The 15,195-nt window shown below is 37.1% G+C and overlaps 1 protein-coding gene across 6 annotated transcripts; it reads right to left on the bottom strand.

Annotated features, from left to right (window-relative positions):
* Window positions 1–216: 216 nt before the first annotated feature.
* Ddx3x (DEAD-box helicase 3 X-linked) lies at window positions 217–13,750 on the bottom strand. 6 transcript variants are annotated; one of them, XM_048796476.1, is made up of 16 exons: window positions 13,454–13,750; window positions 11,713–11,760; window positions 9,679–9,811; window positions 7,251–7,409; window positions 7,069–7,168; window positions 6,587–6,722; window positions 5,951–6,036; window positions 5,591–5,689; window positions 5,332–5,492; window positions 4,731–4,875; window positions 4,498–4,642; window positions 4,116–4,335; window positions 3,754–3,923; window positions 3,441–3,594; window positions 2,972–3,108; window positions 217–2,797 (listed from the first exon to the last, which is right to left on the bottom strand). In XM_048796476.1, the coding sequence occupies exons 6-16, from the start codon at window positions 6,705–6,707 to the stop codon at window positions 2,718–2,720; spliced, it is 1,518 nt and encodes a 505-aa protein (XP_048652433.1). In that variant the 5' UTR covers window positions 6,708–6,722; window positions 7,069–7,168; window positions 7,251–7,409; window positions 9,679–9,811; window positions 11,713–11,760; window positions 13,454–13,750; the 3' UTR covers window positions 217–2,717. The 6 variants fall into 6 exon arrangements, with proteins under 6 accessions (XP_048652433.1, XP_048652431.1, XP_048652432.1 ...); XM_048796474.1 differs by having other exon boundaries at window positions 2,972–3,111; window positions 13,454–13,746; XM_048796475.1 differs by having other exon boundaries at window positions 2,972–3,111; window positions 11,713–11,757; window positions 13,454–13,746.
* Window positions 13,751–15,195: the final 1,445 nt, after the last annotated feature.

The raw sequence follows: 15,195 nt of genomic DNA, 5'->3' as shown, positions 1-15,195 counted from the left end.
TAGTTGCAATACAATTAGATTTCCATCTATTCATTGTATTTGGAAAATGATCTTCATCTTTTATTCCAAAAACTCATATATGATTTATGAGAGTAATTATGAGACATCTCAAAATACAGCAATGGACAATCAAAAACACATTTTACAACTCTTCAGGCAAAAGCACAACTTTATTTTCACCTCTAAAAATAAACCACAATTGACAACAACAAAGGAGACTGTGCAGTTCAATTTTTTATTTTAATAAAATCAGAATATGCACAGCACATGCAGTGCTAGCATCTAAACTAATACAATAAGCAATTACTAAAGCTACAGTGACTTGAGGTTCAATCTTTACATTCAGCAAGTTTAAATCCATTCTTACATGATTTTCAAAACTTTTTTATTAACTGAAAATATTGCTTGCTGATAAAACTTGCTCAAATGCTATCGCTGAATGTACAAGTCACTGATTATGCCAATACAACAAAGATAACCACATGTTTGAGGATTGCAATGTGCCAGACATTCACTGAAAAAAAAAATACACACAACTAAACAAAACTCACACAACAAACATCTGAGAATCTGGACACTTCATATCAGTGTTTTGAAGTGTTTCATTAATATCTTAAGACAAGTGTATCAAAACCTTGGCATGATTTAATTTCAAGTCGCCAATTTTGTTTTTACTAACATCAGAAAGTTATGGCTACACTGCCAATGCCGGGTCTGCTTAATTTGACTTAAGAGTTTAATATGACTTAACATTAAAAGCTCACACTACCCCGAAATATATAATTTCACGCATACGGTGACATTCAACATTCAAGTGCCAGTGTTTTTGTACTGTCTTTTGGTCAAGTTTCTTTAAACTTTCAAAGAATCACTTTTAGGCTTACAAAAATAAATATTTGTCAAAATGTTCAATAAATATTACATAAAACTAGCAGCAAAAAGTATCTAGAAATCTGTCGTGTGCAAATAGTTTTCTTCCCAGCTATCATTCCCATGGTCCCAAATAAATTTTAGAATCTAGTCCCATCCCCTTCCTAGACAAGCTGCGTTCAACAATCTCCAAGAGACAAAATAAGATTGGAAGTTTTAAGGACACGCACACAAGACATATATATAAAATTCTCTGAATGTGCAATAAAAGAAGTACTTTGTAAAAAGTTATGGGCAAAATGTACAAGGGCCTAAACCTAGACTAATTGAAATAGCACCATAACAAATGACCTCAATACTGTCAAGTGCACCTACTTAATAAAAGTTTTAGAACAAGGCACAATACACTTGAAAATCTATTGCACTTTAGGAAATTTTTGCCGTCTTCCTATGCCACTGTAAAAAGATTGAGCGTTTTGATCACCGCATTCTGGCCACAAAAATTAGCCCAGAATTCAAAGTGGCAGAGGCATTTTAGTGGTGGACAATGCTCATCTTTGGCCAGATTTAGCATAAACAGACTATAAATACAATGGAAACCTATGCAACTAAAACTGACTAAACTGCACTGTAGAGCAGGATCGACACCTTGTGCAGTTATGTACATATTTCCAACCTGTGTGATCTCAAAGTTTTCAGTTTGTTACTCTTCTGGAGCCATTTTTACAAAGTCTATAGTAAGCCAGTTTAACATCTCAACGCAGCTTGAACAGAGTAATGTGAATCGGCATTTAAAATAAAGCCTGCTGCATAATTCTTCCTGTTCATACCCTCTTGACCAAAAAACATCAACACTAGCATGCGTTATTAGACCAAAAATCATCCAGGGCCCTAATGAGGGCTGGTCATTGCTGTGGTCAGCCATTCTACCATTTCAATTTCATTTATGGCAGGCATTTAAAAAGTCTAAGTAGATGAATTCTCCTAAAAACCTATTTCAAGTTATCAGACCTTTAAACTTTCCCTGTAATGGTATGCCCACATTTGGCTAGCTCGTAATTAATGATCTGCCTAAACATTGAAAGAGGAATTGCTGTATTTACTTGCATTAACTTTGAAAACAGTGCTTTGAATGTATGCATGTATTCATACATCACCTCATCATGACTGGAATGGCTTGTTTAAAGACTATCAGGTTCTAAATACCTATCCAGGATAGAGTGAGCAAATCAGAACTTTAACTTAACACAGTTTGCCACATTAGAAACTAATTCCATTGATATGCTTCAAGACGTTTGTTGTTTGTTTTCCCCCAATCTGCAAGTATCAAAAAGCCCTAATGCAGGCTACCGCTTAAGTTTTTTCCTTATAATATTTATGGATGAATCGATGATTCCTGTTAAGTTGTATCACACCTGTGTGCCAAGGTTTGATTTTAGCCCAAGTTCAGTAAATTTATTTTGTCAAAACAATTGATATCTTGAGCATTACTGAGCCAACAGGACATCAAAATAAAAAGTTGTCTAAAGTTAAAGGCACAGTACATTAACAAACAAATGATCCTCAGTCACAAAATTATAAATGCAGTTTGGGATGGGGATAGGCGGGAGGGGAGTTAATCCAAACTACAGCAATGAAGTCTTCAAACCACCTTCCGAACAGGGCTGCTGATTGTTCCTTTCATTTCTTCTTGTGACCTTGAGCTCCCTTAAAAAAAAAATTTCAGTGGAGAATCACAGCTGGTAATGTACTGCGAGTTCTTGAAGCTACACAAGGTATAGTCTGGCTAAGTTACATGTGGTTTCCATATTAGCTTGTTTGGCAGGGTGACCTACTGCAAAGTAGGCTCAGTTACCCCACCAGTCAACCCCCTGGGAGTTATAATTTCCTCCATATCCATCACTGTTGTAAAAGCCTCCATAGCCACCTAATGAGAGATTTAAAAGAGAGAAAAATTAATTAAGTCATCCATCATTAGATACAATCCTTCCAATCTTTAACTATTCTCAAGTCAAGTTACAAAAAGCAATCTACAGTGTTGAACTTCCCCCGAGGGGCTTAATGATGCTTTGAAAAAGGACAGGTTAAAAATGAACACTACCTCCACCAAATCCTCTGCTGCTACCATGGCCGCCTCCGCCGCTGCGACTGCTGCTCGCACGGCTGCTGCTGAAGCTGGAACTGCTGGCACCGCTGCTTTGTCGGTAGTCTCTGGCACCAAACCCTCCACTGAATCTACTGCTACAACGGGAGAAAAAATTGTTGGTTCACATGAAAACAAAAATTCTAAGTAACTCAACTCCTGCTCCAACTTTCCAACAGTTTCTGAGTTTTCCTTTCAAACAATTCCCCAGGCGGCCACACTTCACCACCCAAAGTGGCTGTGAAGTCCTTCACAGTGAAGGACTGACATCTAATAGTCTTACCTATGCAATTGAGGCAGCCTAAGAAAATTGAGCTTTTAAAATTAAATACCAAAAAGTTAACTCTGGACATTACCTCCCCAGAGCAAATGACACTGGGAAGTGCAAACACTTCTCCCCCCTCATTATGTACCACCGATACCTTACCTCTTAGAACGTCCACGACTGCTACCCTTGTAGTGGTGTTCAAAAGCCATGTTTTCTAACCAAGACGGCACTTCTTGTTTAGCTTCAACAAGAAGATCCAACAAATCCTTAGTAATATTTATGTTTCTCTCGTTAAAGAATGAGGTGGCAAGGCCTAGAACAGATCCAAAAAAAGTACATAAACAAAGGTCTTCCACAAAGTGGCCCAAGGGTTTTTTCTTTTTCTTTTGGTTACTGAGGATGAACTCAGGAGTACTTTACTACTGAGCTACATCCCCAGTCCAAACAATCAGACCATCCAGGAACCACTTACCAAGGTTTCCTACACGTCCTGTACGGCCTATGCGATGCACATATTCCTCAATATCACTTGGTAAATCAAAATTGATAACATGTTTCACATTTGAAATATCTAATCCTCTTGCTGCTACCTGAAAAATAACTTCTGTTATATATGGCCCATTTAAAAGAAAGCATTTAAACATGCTGAGCTGGGGCTGGGGATGTGGCTCAAGCGGTAGCGCGCTCGCCTGGCATGCGTGCGGCCCGGGTTTGATCCTCAGCACCACATACAAACAAAGATGTTGTGTCCGCCAAATACTAAAAAATAAATATTAAAAAATTCTCTCTCTACCTCTATCTCTCTCACTCTCTCTTTAAAAAAAATAAATAAACATGCTGAGCTTGAATGAAAATGATAGTATTATACATACTGCCGTAGCCACTAGAATTGGGCTTTTTCCTGAGCGGAACTGATGAAGAGCCTCTTCCCTATCTCTTTGAGAACGGTCTCCATGGATACTGGTGCAAGCATATCCTTCATGATATAAGAAATCCTCCAGAGAATCTGCACCTTTTTTAGTCTCCACAAACACTAAGGTCAGTGAATCCTTGCCTGAATTTGAAAAACAACAAGGTTTATGTCACTAAAAACAGTTTAATTCTTTATACTTAGTAAACATGCAAAGAGGCAACTGAAATGGACTGTTTTAATATAGAATAAATCAAAAGGAAAGGTAATAAAGACAATCCAAATGGATTCTCATTATAATTTTACCTGTTGCATTTAGGAGGTCAAGCAGAAATGACCGTTTGTCTGGTTCTTCCACCCAGACTACTTTCTGTGTGATATTCTCAGAAGTAGAGCCAACTCTTCCTACGGCCAAAAAGATATACTCATCCAAGAAATCACGAGCTAGCATCTGAAAAAATAAAACAAAAAACATTTTTTTAAGTATCTACACCAAGATAAATTTCTAAATAAATAATATTTGCAACATCATATGGTACCTGTATTTCCTTAGGAAAAGTAGCACTAAACATCATAGTGTGGCGGACACCTTTTGGAGGCATAGTATCTTGTTCAACTATTCTACGGATCTGAGGTTCAAACCCCATATCCAACATCCGGTCAGCTTCATCTAACACCAAGTATCTGTCACAAAAGAAAATTTAGTTTACAATTTATCAAGAAGTCAAAAGACAGTTTTAGTACAGCTATACTGTAATTACAATTATACATTAAGGTAGTTAAATTCCTTACACTGCATAATGTGGCACAAGATTCTTCCCATTAGGTAATGTCATCCAAGATTAGTGCCAAATTAGTTTTTACTACTTGGATATCTGTTGGTCTGGTCATCCTCAGCCTCTACTAAAATGGTGACTAATTTTTCAACATTAAAATTATGATGCACAAACTTTTTCTTAAAAAAGGACTAAAATAAATCACTTCTTAATCTTTGAATTCAGAGGGCTAGGGCTGTAGCTCAGTGGCAGGGCACTTGTCTGGCATGTGCTGGGCCCTGGGTTTAATTGCCACCACCAAAAAAAATAGATTTAAATTAGACAATATCACAAAAGTAATGGTCATTATTAAAAATTAACATACTTGCAGAAGTCTAATCCAATCTTTCCTCTTTCCATCATGTCCACAAGACGTCCTGGAGTAGCTACTAACAAGTGGCACCCACGCTCTAAGTCTCGAATCTGCTGACCTATATCAGCACCACCATAAACCACACAAGGTCGAACCCTTGATCGGTATGAGAACTGTAAGCAAAACAATTTTATTTCAAGGTCAAGATTTTTACAAAAGATCATAAATGTTTTGTTAGAATCAGTGAGAAAGCAATCATTGAAGCACATACTTTTCGGGCTTCCTCATAAATCTGTACTGCCAGCTCTCTGGTTGGTGCCAATACCAAGGAGATTGGGTATTGTTTGCGGCGCCCATACCTTCCGTTCTCCTAAGAAATAAAAACAGTTCATCTATAAGTTAAACCTAACACTTAAAAAGTTCATCACAACATAATTTTCCTTTGAAACTTGGAAAACATTCCTTAGTAGACTAGGTAGAATCTTAGCATCATCGAGAAAGCTCTTGCAATAGCTACAAAATTCTACAACAATTTTCCATTTTATAAAGTAATACCCGTCTGGGGGTAAGGTACTTGCCTAGTACTGCCAAGGCCCTGGGTACCAAGGAAAAAAGATTAATAAGTATTTACCTTCATGGCCCGTAAAGCCTCTCCTGGACCATCTGAATAGATCTGACTCAAGATGGGCAAAAGAAACGCTGCAGTTTTTCCAGACCCTATTAAGAGAAAGCATTTCCATTCAAGTCACCAAAATTCAGGTCAAGCCTATTCACTTTTGTAAATAAATGTCATCTAATGGCTTCTTTTGTAACTTAAACAGTAGAGCTGGGTAGCTGCATCAATGACCACATGACCCACAAAAGAAAACCCATAAATATAAGCCAGGCACAGTGGTATACACCTGTAATCCCAGCTACTCAGGGGGCTGAGGCAGAAGGCTCAAGAGTTCCAGGCCTGCCTGGCCAACTGAGCAAGACCCTGTTTCAAAATCAAAAGGGGGCTGGGGATATAGCTCAGTTGGGTAGACTACTTGCCTCCCATGCAGAAGGCCCTGGGTTCAATCCCCAACACCACAAAAAAAATAAAAAGGGCTGAGGATGTAGATTTAAGCTCACTGGAAGAGAACTTGCCTAGCCTAAGTAAGGCCCTGGGGTACCAAACAAAAAAACAAACAAACAAAAAAAACACAAAAACCCACAAAAATTACTATTTGGCTCTTTACAGAAAAAGCCTGACAAATGTTTCACTCTTATCAAGTGGCCTTACCTGTTTGGGCACAAGCCATCAAGTCTCTTTTCTCTTTGATAATAGGAATAGCATGCTTTTGCACTGGAGTTGGGCGAGTATAACGAGTAAGCTCAATATTTCCCATGATAATTTCTCCCATCTCCACATCACTGAACTGTTAGGAAATGGAATAGAATTAAATAGCTAAAAACACATTATCTAGAGACATTCTGTTTTATATAATAATGGAAATCACCATCGACTTAGATCACTGATTTCAGTAAAATTGTTACACTTTGAGAAAAATCACCTCTAAGCTTAATCCACATTGAAAACTTTGGGTTCTTATGTTTGACCCATTTCCTACTTAGTGAATTAAATAAAGTAACATTGAATTCATCTGCTCCCTTTTCACAAACCAATGAGGTATCTGATCTACATATGAGAAGCCCATCTCATTCTGATGTGCCGTGGAAAGTTACAATTCCCTCTGTCTTAAAAGGTCAAACAAAAATACTTACACTTTCAATATGTGGAGGACAGTTGTTGCCTGTTGCCTCAACTGGAATGTCATCATATTTCTCAAAGTTAATCCCAGTGTTACCTCCAGAAAAGAGTTCCCTAAAATCAAAAGACTGGTAAGTTTACCTACTACACTAGCTAATAAGCTTCATCATAATTAGCAGACATTTTAAAAACTTACTGTTCCAAGCGTTCACTTGGTGGGAGCGGCTTTGACCAGTCATCTTCATCTGATTTGTCACACCAGCGACTATTGCCACCACGTTCAAATTTGCCAAAGCCACTTCTGTCTCCACGGCTGCCAATGCCATCATAGTCACTCCGTCCACGATCATCAAACCTAAATAGCACAAGCAATTAATCAGAATCACATCATTTAGCTATAGCACAAGCAATTAATCAGAATCACATCATTTAGCTATTATCAGATCTCCACCACTACTCCTGAATGCTATCTAGAGATAGGTGAATATTATTCATTATGGCCAACTACAAGGATGTCAACAGCCTAATTCTTGCTGCTTCTTATTTGACAAGGCTTATATATATTTCCTAAAATCACTATTCTTGTAAAGTCATACAGATTATAATGATGCCTCACACATTCCAACATTAAAAAATCAAGTTTTATATGTTTAAAATTGGCACATAGCTCACATCTTCATTTAAACTGCTCTTGGATCCAAATATACTTAGTGGTAGGAAAAAAGAAAATAGCACACCAAATATCAATTGTCCAGGTTATAATAGGATGTCATTTAAAGGACAATTCACCTGTGTGACAAATTTTGGATAAAAGGTAGAAAAATATCCTTACCTGAATTAAGATGTTTTTAGGGATTTAGGCCTGTTTGCGAAAAATCAGGACACAGGACTAACCACAGCTATTAGGCACATGGGGTCAGTTCACCACACTTGCATAATCAAAAATATAAGGTGTTTAAAAATTGTCATATAGAGTCCACAAAAATCTCAACCAAATTAGGTTAGGCCATTATATTAGAATATGTAAAACTAGAGAAACAAAAAATAACTGACTTTATGATGCCAAAGAGCAAGCATATTCATATTTCCATCTAAGTTCTATGTAACAAGTTCATTTACTAAAGACCTTTTATAGCTAAGAAATACAATGATTAAACAGACAATGCTTAACATCCAAATAGGCAGTCGGGATGAGGAATTACCAAATCAAAAATCAATCCCTAAATTGCTATTGCATATGCACATAAGGTGACCAAAAAAAAAAAAAAAAAAAAAAAAAAAAAAAAAANCCAAGTATCTGTCACAAAAGAAAATTTAGTTTACAATTTATCAAGAAGTCAAAAGACAGTTTTAGTACAGCTATACTGTAATTACAATTATACATTAAGGTAGTTAAATTCCTTACACTGCATAATGTGGCACAAGATTCTTCCCATTAGGTAATGTCATCCAAGATTAGTGCCAAATTAGTTTTTACTACTTGGATATCTGTTGGTCTGGTCATCCTCAGCCTCTACTAAAATGGTGACTAATTTTTCAACATTAAAATTATGATGCACAAACTTTTTCTTAAAAAAGGACTAAAATAAATCACTTCTTAATCTTTGAATTCAGAGGGCTAGGGCTGTAGCTCAGTGGCAGGGCACTTGTCTGGCATGTGCTGGGCCCTGGGTTTAATTGCCACCACCAAAAAAAATAGATTTAAATTAGACAATATCACAAAAGTAATGGTCATTATTAAAAATTAACATACTTGCAGAAGTCTAATCCAATCTTTCCTCTTTCCATCATGTCCACAAGACGTCCTGGAGTAGCTACTAACAAGTGGCACCCACGCTCTAAGTCTCGAATCTGCTGACCTATATCAGCACCACCATAAACCACACAAGGTCGAACCCTTGATCGGTATGAGAACTGTAAGCAAAACAATTTTATTTCAAGGTCAAGATTTTTACAAAAGATCATAAATGTTTTGTTAGAATCAGTGAGAAAGCAATCATTGAAGCACATACTTTTCGGGCTTCCTCATAAATCTGTACTGCCAGCTCTCTGGTTGGTGCCAATACCAAGGAGATTGGGTATTGTTTGCGGCGCCCATACCTTCCGTTCTCCTAAGAAATAAAAACAGTTCATCTATAAGTTAAACCTAACACTTAAAAAGTTCATCACAACATAATTTTCCTTTGAAACTTGGAAAACATTCCTTAGTAGACTAGGTAGAATCTTAGCATCATCGAGAAAGCTCTTGCAATAGCTACAAAATTCTACAACAATTTTCCATTTTATAAAGTAATACCCGTCTGGGGGTAAGGTACTTGCCTAGTACTGCCAAGGCCCTGGGTACCAAGGAAAAAAGATTAATAAGTATTTACCTTCATGGCCCGTAAAGCCTCTCCTGGACCATCTGAATAGATCTGACTCAAGATGGGCAAAAGAAACGCTGCAGTTTTTCCAGACCCTATTAAGAGAAAGCATTTCCATTCAAGTCACCAAAATTCAGGTCAAGCCTATTCACTTTTGTAAATAAATGTCATCTAATGGCTTCTTTTGTAACTTAAACAGTAGAGCTGGGTAGCTGCATCAATGACCACATGACCCACAAAAGAAAAAAACCAACCACTTACCTTCCCCTTGATCCACTTCCACGATCGCTGAAGAAACTAGACTTCCCTCTAGAATCACTTCGAGATCCAAAACTGCTGTACGCATCCTTATCCTTACTGGAACTCCACCCTGAACTGTCTTTGTCGTAGAATCCTTAAATAAATAAAATAAAAAAGGTACAAACACTGTATTAGAAGAATCATATTAAAGTATTGTCAATCTTTCTGTTTTGTTTTTTTGTTGTTGGTGGGGTACTCAATCCCAGAGGCACTCTACCACAGAGCTACATCCCTAGCCCTTTTGAGACAGGATAAAGTCATGTTAAGTTGCCAAGGCTGGCCTCAAACTTGTGTTCCTCCTGCCTCAGCCTAAGTAGCTGGGATTGCAGGCATGTACCAAACCCAGTAATCTTTCTGCATTTGAAGCCCCCCCACTGACCTTTTTTCTGTGGACATATTCCTATCATGTCACTAGAAGAGAATCAAGAATTACAACTGTTTTTGGAGATTTTAAATATAAAAAAATCCAATTCTTTCCACTAGAAAATATTACACACTAAATCAAGTGATTAATCTGACAATCTAAGAATGTTCTGAATGAATACCACCTCTAAAAGGCCAACAGCTTTACCTATAATACAATGGCTATAGTTTTGCCAAATATATAACCATCACATTTTAATTTCTATTCACTTCATATGTCTGAATGAGTTTGATGAAATAGCTGCCATTGTTTCAATGTTTCTTAGAGGTGGTATTCATGTAAAACATTCTTAGCATGACAGATTATTTGGTTTGATATTATCTTTCAATTTCAATGGTAAAAAGATCAGTGCTTTGTATACATATTATGATGGTTCACCTATCATAAACTTGATGTGAATCAGAAATATTTGGAAAAAGAGAACTCTTCCCTATCCATTCTCAGTGTGGACAGCTATAAATACTCAAGTAAGAGGGTCTCACAAAGGTATAAATTAGCCCTACCAATGACAGGTAGAAGGTTCAAAGACAGAGGATTTAACTATCTTCAATGATACCTTATTAAACAGAGACAACTGATGAGTTAAGTTACTTTTTCCTTCTGCCTCCCACCTCTACCATTAGCCAGCCAGGTACTTTTGCTAACAATCAAGATCTGAATTCAATTTCTCATTCTAAAATCTCTGATATTGTTTCTGATTTCCTATCACTGCAACAAAGGGGGGAAAGCAATAAATATACATTAAGGTCCATCCCAGTTACCTGCCTTCTTTATCTCATATCTTCCTTCCCTCTTGATCATTAAAGCTTTCCTCTAAATTTCATTATTGTCCATTGCATGCAACACACGGCACCCACAATATGAAATATCTATTAATTATCTATCACTACATCACACATGTAATGGGAAGACATTAGATGTTATATTATACTTCGCAGTTAAGTAGATGAAACCAGAAAATTATTTCCAATTCACTGGAGTGTGACCAATGCTATTAACTAGTCTACAACAGGGCCATCTTCATTTTGGCACCTATGCAAGACAACTAGGTTGTTATCACTGTGCAGTTTGGTTTCTAATGAAAACTATACTGTGAATTACTACAAATTATGCACAAGAATACTGCACAAAAACCATACCCTTGGCCTTAGAAAGTCTAGCATAGGAAAATTCTCCACTGTTTGATATTAGATGCAGTTTTTCTTCTCTCTCCATTCATGTGGAGTGGGTTCTGGGGATAGAACCCAGGAGCTTGTGTATGGCAAACAAGCATTCTACCTCCGAGCTATATCCCCAGCCTTTATTTTATTTTTTTAAAATTTTAAACAGGGTCACACTAAGTTGCCCAGGCTGGCATCAAACTTGTGATCCTCCCGGCTCAGCCTCCCAAGTTGGTACCATGTGGCGTGACAGCCAGCTAGATGAGATTTTTTTTCTCCTAAATCCTAATATTTGAAGAAGTCCTGCTAGAAACACAATGTTTACAGACTTCAAAGTTGCCTCATTTTCCCTAGCTTTGACTAATTTCTAAATGAAGAATTATCTCTACAATGTTGGTGTTAAGGACTTACCTTTAGCAGCTTCTCTGTTCCTTAAATGAGGAGGAATATAGCGCCCTTCTAAAAGAAACAATATAAAATTAATGCCAAAAACTTTTACATTAGAGCTAATAAAACTGTTCCCCCCTAAAAATCTCTAGATTCCTAGTCTGCCTACTTGCCTGGAAACCGAGAGGGAAAAACATAAATCTTATTTTAAATGGGTTATAGCTTCATAAGATTTGGGGGAGGAGGCAGGGATTGAACTCAGAGGCACTTAACCACTGAGCCACACCCCCAGCCTCTTACTAATTTTTTTTATTTTGAGACAGTGTCTCACTAAGTTGCTGAGGCTGGCCTTGAAACTGGGATCCTCTTGCCTTGGCCTCCTGAGCCTCTGGGATTACATGCACGTACCACCACACCTAACTAGAACTTTATTTGACTCAAAACCTAATAGATGAAACCCACAAATCAAATGCATTTAACTAGCTACTAGTAGTTAAATAACCTAATTTGTTATAAAAGACTACTACTATGTAATAAATCATATGATTAGCCTCTAAGAAGCTTTTGTTCCTGTACCATTAAGTTCCAATACATACATTAAATATACATGAAAAAGTTGCAAAGGAAAGATAGCAAGAAATTGGAGGTTTTAATTTAGGGCTTGCTGAGTTTTAAGTCAACTGTTATTCTGTATGCAGGGAGGAAAACAGCCCAGATTATGGATTAAAAGCAAAAGCAAATTATGTATATCCAAGTAAAGGTAAGTCAACTTGTTTTGTTTCTTATTGTTCTTTTTATTTTTTTCAGTGCTGGGGATGGAATCCAGGGCATCACAAACGTTGGCGAACACTCTACCACTGAGTTACAATCCAGGCCCACAACTTGCTTTATTACTAGTACACCTACAATTTGTCTTTTTCACTTCTGGACTGAATATTTTTTAAAAGCTCTCTATTAGGAAGAGCAAGTCCTAAGATGCCCAGCATGGCAAATTACATTAATACTAACCTCTGACAATCCCCAAATAACCCCTTTGTATAAAAGAAAAAAAAAATCTTTTGCCAGAGTTCACGTTCACAATGTATACTTATCGAAATATCACGTGGTACCCTATTTTTATCTGTTTAAAAAATTAAATTTTAAAAAATCACATTTAAAAATCCTAGCCATCGGGCTGGATTTGTGGCTCAGTGGTAGAGTGCTCCTCTTGCATGTGTGAGGCAATAAGTTTGATCCTCAGCACCACATTAAAAAATATATAAAATAAAGGTATTGTGTCCATCTACAACTAAATTTTTTTTAAAAAAAAAATCCTAGCCATCACCCCCAAATTCAATATAATCTGTTCTATTAGTAAGTCCCATGTTCTTTAAGAGAAAGGATCATCAGTAGCTGATGAAAATGCATGTTTCCTTAACTGAGTTTAATTCTGGTCAATTCATTCCAACAGGAATGAACACATCCCTACCACCTTTCAAACTAACTGGGCTCACAATTCATAAGACATAGTCAAAATCTAGGAATAATTTATGTATTCTATAAGGTTCTTCTTAATGATTAACTGCTGTTATTCAAAAGAACCAACCCTTTTATTACCAGAAACGTCACAATGCTTCAGATTGATCACTAAGTACTACATAACACCAAATCTACATAATTCTATGCATAAAGTTGAAGAACAAATTCTTAAATTTTAAGTACATTCATGGAAATATTGAGATATTGAGCTCTAATACTCAATAAGTCCATAAAATGTATTACTTACTGCTGGCTGTACTTCCTCCAGTCTGATTATCTGAAGAGTTCAGGTCTAGGCCAGCAAACTAGAAGAGAGTTAGATAGTTAGCAGCCCCAGTGCTAAAACACACTAAGATAACTAGTCCTGCATTCAAATAGTTACCCCAGATAGTTCACAGAGCAGATGAGAATGTTCTTAGTGAGAATGAGACCAAGATCGCTTCGAAGACATAAGGCAGCACAGGAAGATGCTGGTGCAATCCAGTACCAACTGGGTCTGAATTTAATGTTAGGACAAATTCTGATTTAACTATTCTTTCGTTCCTTTATCCCCAAATAAAACACTAGTATTTTAAATTAGGGTAAAATACTCTGCTCCTAGAAAGAACATTCTACCACCTTTGAATCTCCACTTCTATCCATTCCTTCACACTAATGGTTCAAAGCCTCAACATTATACAAAAAAGGATATGTAGTGCTATGTTCATGACGTTTTATAATAGCTAACCAAGAACTACCGACAAGCAGCAAGGGAGGAAAAAACTACAAATGCAAAAACAGATTACTTTTTTCAGAAAAGCCACAGAAGACCAAGTCATCCAGTACTGTTGCCATGTGTCTACAAGAGATGTCATATACCACAGTTATAAATCCTGTTGTTTAAAGCTCAATGATACTGCCAAACTGCAAGTATCAATGGAGTCACTGAAAACTGGCAGCAGATGCTATCTCAAATAAATTATAAAGATGAGGACTTTAGGGACCTCATTTCCAGAATTACCATTGGCAAAATACGCTGCCAAGCGCTCTCTGCAGTTAGTTAATAAAGTGATACTTTAAAACACAACAGGAATACAGACTTTCTTTTTGTACTTGTTACAGTATAAATTTTGTTTTTAATTTTATACTGTTGCAATATGAACTAGAAGCAAGCATAAAAGCTTCTATAAATTGATAGGGTTACATTGTGGCAATTTTCTCAATAGTGAATTTGCTTGCGAAAAATTCCTATCTAAACTTTAACGACCGTGAAGGCATAATTTTTTAAGTTAAATTAATAACAATATTAATAAAATTAATTATAACAAATAAGGTTCATTTCTGCCTACAATCTTAAAATCCACACCACCTATGTGGAGTATGTTAAAACTGGGATTAGCCTTGATTGCCCTTGATACAGGATATTTTTGTCTATGCTCCATTCAACATACGAAATAGCAATAATGTGGAGAATTTAATATAACTGTTTCATTAACGGGAGGTGTGTGTGTGGGGGGGTGAGTATTCCCTAAAGAAGAGCTCGTTAAACCCTTCTTCCAGATTACACCTCTTCCTCTCTGCCAGGAAAACCTTAGAAGGGATTCCGATTAAGACAAAAGAGCCTTCAGACCCATTCCCAAAATTTTACTCCACATATAGCAACAAGTCAAACAAAACTGTTTATCTCCCCCTAAGTCATATCCCGGGTGTTTTTCCTCTGGTGAGTCCCTGGATCAAACGTCACGAACATGAAGACACTAAAAAATAACCCGCGGTACCACCACCCCAAGAAAAACAAAGGGCAGCCCTAGGCGAAATAGCCACACTGACCATCTCAAGCAAAATGTAGTTAAGAGATGCGCCAGGTCCTTAACCTCCTTGATGTCTTCCCGCCGCGTTCAACTGTATCTCCAGAGCCTGGCGCCACTTCTTACGCAGCAGCCCATTACTCCCTCCCCTTCCCCCCTCCTCCCTGAATTTTCTGCGTCACAAAACTTTCCACTCCGGAAA

The sequence above is a fragment of the Marmota marmota genome, unplaced genomic scaffold, assembly GCF_001458135.2.
Source record: "Marmota marmota marmota unplaced genomic scaffold, marMar, whole genome shotgun sequence".
NCBI classification, from domain to species: domain Eukaryota; kingdom Metazoa; phylum Chordata; class Mammalia; order Rodentia; family Sciuridae; genus Marmota; species Marmota marmota.
The sequence above is the reverse complement of the archived record's forward strand: the minus strand, read 5'-3'. Positions and strand labels throughout refer to the sequence as shown.

What these genes read in the sequence shown, in the direction of transcription:
- Ddx3x (XM_048796474.1), bottom strand. Translation starts at nt 6,707, where the DNA reads ATGGGAGAAATTATCATGGGAAATATTGAGCTTACTCGTTATACTCGC. An exon ending in GATGGCTTGTGCCCAAACAG is followed by an intron (nt 6,037 to 6,586) that starts GTAAGGCCACTT and finishes TTCTCTTAATAG; the next exon opens with GGTCTGGAAAAACTGCAGCG. An exon ending in CTTTTCCTAAGGAAATACAG is followed by an intron (nt 4,643 to 4,730) that starts GTACCATATGAT and finishes TTATTTTTTCAG; the next exon opens with ATGCTAGCTCGTGATTTCTT.